This window comes from Amphimedon queenslandica, unplaced genomic scaffold (assembly GCF_000090795.2).
Source record: "Amphimedon queenslandica unplaced genomic scaffold, v1.1 AMPQUscaffold_13501, whole genome shotgun sequence".
In the NCBI taxonomy this organism is placed as follows: Eukaryota; Metazoa; Porifera; class Demospongiae; order Haplosclerida; family Niphatidae; genus Amphimedon; species Amphimedon queenslandica.
Window position 1 is genome coordinate 497,584 of NW_003546263.1, and position 9,615 is coordinate 507,198.

Consider the following 9,615-nt stretch of genomic DNA (forward strand, 5'->3'; position numbering starts at 1 on the left):
AGAGCAGGTCTTGATGTGAGAGTTGAGGTCACACTGAGTAGACACACGAGTGAGGACAGTGAGATCAGCAATAGGAGACATCACTTTAAGGATTAAAAAATTAATTTTATTACTAGAGCAAATCACTGTGCTTTCTAACTTACAATTTCCAAATATGCAAGAAGACAGGATGGCCGCAGCAGCTTGTACTTGAATGTCAGGATCCTCAGTCAAATGACAGACTGTTGGAATAACCAGTGGGAACAATATTCCCATTGTGCCAAATGCCTAAAATTAGAAAAGAAATAATATTGAAATATTACTTTAATTAGAGAGTGATCAACGTACTGATCCAGTGCAGTAGGCCATGAAGTATCCAATGATGGTTGTTATCACTGGAACATAATCAGCAGAAATATTACCAGAACGGAGTACCTGAGCAATGAAATTACTAGTCTGAGTCTCCTATTAGAGGAAGGGAAAGACAAATTAATAATGCAACAGAAATGAATAATCATCCACTCTTGATACTATTAAAGCATTTACTATGAATGACATTAACAAATCAAACAAACATGACAATAAATTCTAATGAAAGTGAATGCGGCTATGGATGAGCTAATATTATAATAACATACAGTAATGACACTGCCTAGTGCCCAAGCAAGAACAAGGATAAACAACAGCTCAATGACATCCTTCACTCCTTCAATCCAAGAGGTCATCACTTCAGAGAATGAGAGTATTTTCTGGACCATTAACATAACAGAGAGGATAAGAGTAGCCAGACAAACGCTCCATATGACAGCAGCCATGGCATCAGCATTACCAAATATATTAGTAATAGACACTGATATCCTAGCATTAGAGAAACATGAATGCAAGTACATGTATAATAGTATTAATAATTGATGTATATGAAATCAAAGCACTGTAATCTGGGCTTAAGCACAAATATAAGTACTGAAATGTGTTTTGAATACCAATTAGATTGTGCTTATACTGGTACTTTAAACACAAGTACACAAGCACTTCATCATGAAATGCTAAGTACTGATTTATGTGCTAGTGCTTGAAAACAAGCTCCTATGCTTACCAGACTTTATAGAGGACCTTATCTTGACCAGAGGACTCCATTGGTACCACTAGTGTGGCTCTAAACCTTGTCTGAGAGGAAAGTCAAAAATCCGGAAAACGGCCGTTTTATTCAGCCCTCGGCTTTTTTTCATCTTCATCATCATCATCATCATCATCATCATCAAGTCCTGTCAATCCAGTTGTCGGTCTGTATCTCAACTTTGCTCGGTGATAGAAGGCTAATTCTTACACCATTCTACTCTAATAATGCATGCGCAGGTCCCTATTCTTTATGACAATTCTCCAACAAAGGAAGAAGTTGTACTGTCACTGCTGGATCGGGCCCATCTTAGCTGCATGCCGCCATTTTATTATATAAAGAATGTGCTCCAAAATTTGGGCGTGCTCGCGCATGCTCAGATCTGCAGCTCTGGAAGAAGCAAGCTAATGAAGCTATTAATCAACTGCAACACTTCGTGGAGGTTTCCAGCTAAGAGAAGGTATTATTAATCTTGCATACTATTCTTTTATTAAGTGTGTAATGAATTATTTTATTTCAAAAAACAAACAATTAATTAAATAATGTTATAATAATGCAATGGTAATTTGACTTGACAACATGAAGGATTGCAGGGAAGATGGATACTGTCACTGCTCTTTGAACAAGGACTCTTGTCAAGACTAGTATAAATTTCACTTGCCATCAATGTACTAGACATTCTTTCAGCATATCTATTCACTCAATGTTGTCTCTTACAATGCTTTAAATTTAAGACATAACAATGATGATAATGATAATAATAATAATAATAAACTTATTGTTTGTGTAAAACCAACGAGTATCACAATGGCAACTGAAGAAATATTATAAATGTTATAAAAAAATTAACACAAACAAGAACATAAAAAATTTTTAAAAACAAGATGAAGTAGGATTCCAAATGACCAACGAAAATACGAAATGAAAATCCTACTCTCGTGACACAAATTCTACTCTACATTGCAAGGTGATCAGTAATGTCTTACATAATAACATTGAAAGTACAATTTAGAGTAGAATTTGCGTCACGAGAGTAGGATTTTCATTTCGTATTTTCATTGGTCATTCGGAATCCTACTTCATCTTGTTTTTTTTAATTTTTTATGTTCTTTTGTTATTAAGATTGAGTTATTTTTGTAATGGCCACTTATGATGAGGGAGATTTAACTAATAATGCTCAGAAATTCTTTGACTGATAATGCTTTGACGGGTTAAAAAACTACTGATAATTTTCAAGGATTCAAGTATATAATTAGCTCATCAATATTAATTTCTCATTGTAGCTTATTCTATGAAGTAGATTTATGGTGCATATAATCATTTTGGTTGCCTTGTCATTGGCCTCGCCTACGCGAGGTATAGGTAGTTGTTGTATTAGCCCATTCATTGAAGTCAGGAAAGCTCTGTGTTACATTGCTGTTAACTTTAGAGACAACACCATTAGCCCATTCATTGAAGTCAGGTTGCATTATATTTTTATCAATGGTGCTGATCACATAATCAGCCCATTCAGTAAAGTTTTGGCTGTTGTTATTTATTTCTTGATAAATATTGTGTGCCACACCGTCTGCCTATTCACTGAAGTTAAAACTTTTAATGTTACCAAACTTATTGTAGACTTTTTGAGCTACATAATTGGCCCATTCATTTGTATTACCACTGCTAGCACCAGTTGCAGCATTAGTGCACTCAATGTTATTATCAGTAGCAATATAATTATTATATGCCAAACATCCTGCAATTCCCAGTATTATTATTAATAGTATCAACATGAGACAGAGTAGTACTGTTATAAAAAGTAGTTGCTTGTTCCAAGACGACTCCTTACGTTTTTGCTTATTTTCAGTATTAATATAAGGTGCTGGCAATGGAGGAGGTTGGGAAAGTGACTGCTGGTCTCTCACATCTTCTTTTATGTACATTTCTGCAAGTTCATACATGTTCTCGTTTGCTGGCTGCATTGATGTGTAATCTTCATGAGACTCATAAAACTCTTCAAAATGTTTTGCCATAATTGTTTGGACATGTAGTTGCAAAGATGAAGCTTAATTGTTACTAATTCACTGGGGAATTGAATGTGGTCCTTTATATAGAAGTGTATAGTTTAGTCCCAAAGAATATATTTTGTCTTTGGGAATTTGAACTGTACAAAGTTATGGTTGATTTTATGCAAAATTATTTAACAAACATTTAAGAAACATAACTAGGTTCGTGCCAATAAAAATAAATACTATACATGTACATGTAATTGTTTATGAAATTACATGTACAAGGAAATCCTTACAAACTAAATTATATATTTGAATTATACATGTATACATGGTAGCAAAGCTTATTTCTATGTTTTTTTAATGATTACATGCAACTGAAAATTAATTAGCTTAATAAACTTCTTTATGTATAAGCATAGATGTGTATCAGTATCAGAAATATAGCAAAAGAGAATTTTTGTAACTTAACCCTGGCAATAGAATGAATAGATTAATTGATTGCTCCATTAAAATTATAGACACTGTCTCAGGTAAACTATAGAAATTGAAGTCTTCCAACCTCTCCCTCTTTGCCTACGGATATACCAGCATAATATACTTGCTACAAAGAGGGAAGGGAAAAGTATGCAGAATTTGATACAGAAGAGTGCTATAACTGAAGGGCCAGGTTTGAATCCACTAAGGGATTTCTCTACACCAAACAAATGAATTTCACTTTGTCACTCTACACAAGAGTTGATTGATGGTTAGCAACAAGAGAATGATAAAAGAAAAGTAGCAAAAAATTTAAGGAACAAAAAATAAAAAAGAGGGAGAGAAAGATCATGTGTCCAAGAATTAGAATCTTAAGTATCAATAATTATGCAGATAACTACAAATTGTAGGAATACTATAAGGCACAGTAATGTAGTAATAACAACTACTGTATAGGGAGCATATTTATCACGGAAAATATTTCATGAAAATCACCTTTTAACCTATTCACAACAAAAAAATTTGCATTTTTTCCTACTGACTATATATGATTTTAAAAATAACTTTCATAGATAAAAAATTTTCACGAATTTTTTAAAATCACAAAATTAGCAAATTAAATCTCCGTGAAATATGCCCCCTATTTGGTATACCCAAATATGTAATTCTGCTACATTGTGCACAAATCTTGGTATTGTAGTTCCTATGTTATAACCAGTGGGTGATCTTAAGCTCACCTAACCACTGTATCACCAATAACACTTGCCAGATAGAGTGATATCATACATAATCTGAAATGATTAAAATAATTAAATAACCTGAATAATTCATCAGACAAATTCCTTTCTATGTATGGTAATCATTATCATACTAAAAGTTTTTGGTTAATAGCATGAAATTTACATGTGTAAACATTATGTCTCATTTATAAGTATAGTAAAGTGTGTGTGTGTGTGTGTGTGTACCACAAAATTAACAATAAAGTGCCATCCCTTAAAATAATGTAAATTCTCAACTACAAGTCCACAAAATTAAAATCACAAATTGCCACAATAAGGAGTAAACCATAAAACAATGGGCCCATGAAAATAACCCTTTATATGGGGGTACTATTATTTTAAGCAATAAGTCCTTTCTAAGCACTGTGGTTATCAAAAAGTAGTTGAGTTACTCCTTCAAGAAAAAAATTGATTCACATTTATCAAGAACAAAAATGAGGTCCAACAAGTATATTTATATTATATTTATATCAGGTAATGTATTAGCACCTGCTAATAAGCCCAGTATGCTTGCTGTAATATGAAGAAGATGAACAAGACTAGTATATCTCGATATGTCTGAATCTGATGCTTCACAGAACTGTCCTCAAAGTTTCCCACAAAGCATGCTAAGTGAGCTAAACAGCATGGCATTTCGAGCAACTTTAAAATTCAATTTTAACTTTTAACTAAAATTAGCTCATTTTCTATACAATACAAGAACATGCATATGCATCACAAAATAATTTGATGAAATTTGACCAATGCCCAGGTTTTGAGTTAATTGAAAAATTTAAGCTTGATTAAAATCAGTTCAAACTTTCTAGACAACATGAAAAAATGTATATGCATCAAAGAAAATTAATAAAATTGAGAATTCTCTCTCTTTGTGATTTTGTCAAAATACGTTATTTGGCCCAAATTTGAGCAACTTGACAATCAACTGACAAAAAGATACATAAGCACTATACCAAAATTGGAAATCCTGATTGTCCTTTGGTCTGTAGAGTAAGAGATTTTAATGTCCAGGTATCACTGGTAGTGCAATATTTTATGCTTCATGGAATACAAATATTAATTTTGTGCATCAAAAAATAGTTGTTTTGATTTTTTGATTGTGAATGACATTTACCAGCTAAGCCACAAAGCAAAAATAATAAAACAAACTAAGTTAGATTTCCTCTTTACAAACAAATTTTGACTCCAACTAAATAAACTCAAAATCAGCTCCCACCGTGCCCTCAACTAAGTTATACTCAACACTCTATTCAGAGTAAATAGTGTACACAGCCTTGAGTGAATCAAATGTGTAGAGACCTTTTGTTCATCTTATTTTTATACTTGCAAGTGTCATTGGCTTCTAAAACATACTTTCAAGCATTGCAAATGTTTTGTTTAATTTTAGAAGGCTCAACAAAATATGTATCATTCATTTGATAATGGTTCTAAACAACTAAAATAAAAAAAGATGGAAGCTGACAAGTACTCCATACAACCCATCCAACATGTCTCAGTTAATTTTATTAATTCAAAATACAATAAGAATCAAAGCAAAAATTAATGGCTTATTTCTCTTATTGATGCAATCAACAATCTACTGTACTACTGTAATGAAAGTATATTAAGATTTGTACTGGTAAGATGACATAAAAAATAAAGGTTGTTTACAATATTAAAAATTGAGAAGTTTTCTAGCTTAGTCAGAGAGGCTAAACTTAGTCTTTACAAAACTAGATTTAAATAATAGTACTTACAGTAGCAATTCATGCCATATGGATTTCACGAAGTAGTTGTTATTCAAATTCTGGTAACATATCTTAATACAAATATCATTTATACTCATCATTACATCAAATTCAAATAGTTTTTCCAATTAGAATAGTTTCTCATCAGTTGTTGTTGCTATAGACACAAATTATAAAATATGTACTCATTTGTACCAGTTAGTTAGTCATTCATTTTATACTCAGCACTTAAAATGGAAAGAGAAGAGAATCAAAATTATGAGAATCTGACGTGTGACACAACCAACGAGGAACCTGTGTATGAGTTGTGCCAATTACCAGCTGTTAAAGCAAGGAGGCAAGAACAGACTAAGAATTTAAAGCAAAAGAAAGACAAGAAGCAAACAACATGGAGTAAACCAATCTTCATTCTGATTGTGTTACTGTCACTGATGGTAGTATTACAGATTAGCATCCTTTGCTTGTTACTGGTCAATATGTCTACCAGAGATACAACTAATACTGATGCTACTACTGGAGCCATTTCTGGTAACACTGGATCACCTAATTTTATTGAGTGGGCTAATGTTGTTGTCTCTGAAGTTATCAGCAATGTTACACAGAGCCTTCCTGAATGGGCTAATGGTGTTGTTTCTCAAGTTAATAGCAATGTAACACAGAGCCTTCCTGACTTCAATAAATGGGCTAATGGAGTAGCACAGACTATGTTTCAGTTACTTCAGAGCTCTCCCAATTTCACTGAAGTTGATGAACAAATTTTACAAACTACAAGAGATTCTGCACAAAAGCTAATAAACATTGTCAATACTCTCTCTAATCTACAAGACACCAGTACCTCTACTGCTGGAGTGGCTGATGATATACTACTAATAGCACAGGAACTATTGGTACTACACAATGACTCAACTGCTTCACCTACCTCTTGTAAGCAGATAAAGGAACAACAACCTAACTGTCCATCAGGATATTATATACTGGCAGGTACTAATGGAACACATACTGCTTACTGTAATATGGGATCACTGTGTGGTTCAGGAGGAGGATGGACAAGACTGGCATATTTGGATATGACTGATGCTACACAAAACTGTCCTTCTGGGTTTACAATTTACCATTCAGGAGGAGTTAGAGCTTGTGGTAAATCATCATCTCGTGGTGGCTGTGTATCAGTTAAGTTCTCATCTAACAGTATCAGTTATTCACAAATATGTGGTAGAGTAACAGGATATCAATATGGCTATGTAGATACTCTTAATTATTATTATGGTATTGATTCTCCTTACGTTGAAGGTGTTAGTATCACTCGTGGGTCTCCTCGTCAACATGTCTGGACATTAATGGCTGGTATCAATCAAGTCTTATCAGGCTCATGTCCATGTAATAATGGTAGTACATTATCAGTGCAGTCTTTTATTGGTAATAACTACTTCTGTGAATCAGGTGTTCCTAATAGTAGTCCATCACAGATTCTCTACACATCTGATCCACTATGGGATGGTCAAGGTTGTGGTTCTCTTGAATCACCTTGCTGTAATGTTCCTGGTATCCCATGGTTTCACAGAGACTATGGTAGCACTACCACTACTGACTATATTGAGTTGAGGGCGTGTACTAGTATCAGTGGTGAAGACAGTCCTGTTAGTTATTATGAGATTTATGTTAAGTAGTGAAGTGTGTGTATTAACTCCTACACTAATATTATTAGTAAATGTTCTTAGATATAAGTTAATATTCATTAAGTTTAGTTTTTAGTTTCTTTTTTATTTTAAAAAGTCTTTCATTTGTCTTTTCTTCTATTACAAGCATGTTATGAAGTTCCTACTTGTATACACACCCTTTAAAAAATTTGTCATCAAAATTTTGTTGTTATATTGTTAGATTATTAATAAAAAGAATTTGCAGCATTTCAAAAAGAGGACAGCAATATTTGATAATGCCTCTTCTTGGGCCTTTTTCTATTACCAAATTTAATATAATAAATATTAATTATTCTTCTCTTCTTGCACCAGATCCAATAGTTGTTTGTTATTATCCCACAATTACTCAAAGCATAAATTATCTCGCCTTTTATTTTTACTGACTACCAAAACTTTAGAATAAGCTAATGGATCAGGCTAGCTGATACACTTGATTGCTCCTTGCCCTCTGCTAAAATTGGTTAATCTAATGTGGTAGATCTTTAATTTGTATCCAAGTTTGACTCAACAAATTTCTGCACATTTCACTTATTATGTCCATACAGTAGGTGTATTGAATGATTCTGTAATTTTAAACTTAATCTGTATATGTAACAGACGCTCCTACCTATCTGTTAACCAAACTTTATTCTTAATCAACATGAAACTCAACTGAGCTCAAAAACAAACTAAAACTAACAAAAAACTCACAACTAACACACAACTAACACAACACACTTATATAGATATTATAAATGTCCAGAAGGTTCTATAACATACAAGAATACTTTACATGATTGTTCTAGAATACACTTGAATAAACACATAATATATAATTACAATAGTACACAGAGAGTTCCGGGTCCGTCTAGAAACAACTTCTTACAGTATATAGCTCTTAAATTCCTTTTGTTTTATTTTATTTTTTGGGGCTGTGTGCTTCATCACAGTTTCTCCTACAACACTGTCTAGTTGCGTCTTATTTTTTGTGCTGTCTAGGAGTATTCATTGTGAAGTTTATGAATAATAATAATAATAGTATTAGTACAAACCCCTTACCCCTCCATTCTTTCACTTTATGCATGGTTTAATTAGTTAAGGAGGCGGACTAGAGGCCTTTTCACATCAGCACTATTTTGTATCATTATACATGATGTCACTTATGTCTCTCTCTTACTCACACATAGGCTCAATACAGTCTTAGTGAATTAAAACAGATATTTATTGAAAGATCTTCTTCAGACTGACCACCCTTTCATCATGGATATCCGGATTACCTCTTGGAGCTGTTGCCTTGGTTACATTACTCAATATTACATGTACATCATGTGATACATTGGATTATTATTGTTATGTTGTTTTTAACTGTATCCAGTATTCACATTTAGTGTCATCTCCTGCTACTTGCACTATTGCAAATTAATAAGAGGTTTGCATGAATACAGGATAGAAAAGTCAAGTTCATATATGCTACTCATATTATTATTATTATAGAGTCAATGAGGTTCCTAACTTTCTATACACATCACTCATCTCTGAGGCTTCCAGTACTCATATTCTTTGATGCAGAGACATGGGGTTGATGGAAAAGAAATGGAGGGACTGGGGAAGGAGCACTGCAAGGCTGGACCCAGTTGGTGAAATAATGCACACCTTGGGTTTAAAACTACACATAATAAGGAGCTCATTGATATTCTCTTCCTCAGGCAACTTAAAAACTTATTAAGCAGGCACTTTACATTTCTAGCAAAAACTACGAATGAGTTAGGCTGCAACAACTGAATCTGTCTGCAATTAATTGACTTTAGTAAAATTAATTAATAATAAATAATTTTAATTATTATTATTATTATCTAATTTTAGGAAAAAATAAGT

At 33.1% G+C, this 9,615-nt stretch overlaps 2 protein-coding genes across 2 annotated transcripts in view; both read right to left on the reverse strand.

Annotated features, from left to right (window-relative positions):
• Window positions 1-863, reverse strand: part of LOC109580183 (uncharacterized protein HI_1586-like) — a 942-nt gene extending 79 nt beyond the window's left edge. The window contains exons 1-4 of the mRNA XM_019993079.1: window positions 618-863; window positions 328-444; window positions 144-267; window positions 6-83 (exon numbers count right to left, since the gene is read on the reverse strand). Coding sequence (XP_019848638.1) covers window positions 6-83; window positions 144-267; window positions 328-444; window positions 618-794 — 496 coding nt within the window. The 5' untranslated portion in view covers window positions 795-863. The remainder of the gene's footprint in view (window positions 1-5; window positions 84-143; window positions 268-327; window positions 445-617) is intronic.
• Window positions 864-9,504: 8,641 nt separating this feature from the next.
• The window catches only part of LOC100633882 (uncharacterized protein HI_1586-like), an 8,936-nt gene continuing 8,825 nt past the window's right edge, over window positions 9,505-9,615 (reverse strand). The window contains exon 22 of the mRNA XM_019993080.1: window positions 9,505-9,528. Coding sequence (XP_019848639.1) covers window positions 9,505-9,528 — 24 coding nt within the window. The remainder of the gene's footprint in view (window positions 9,529-9,615) is intronic.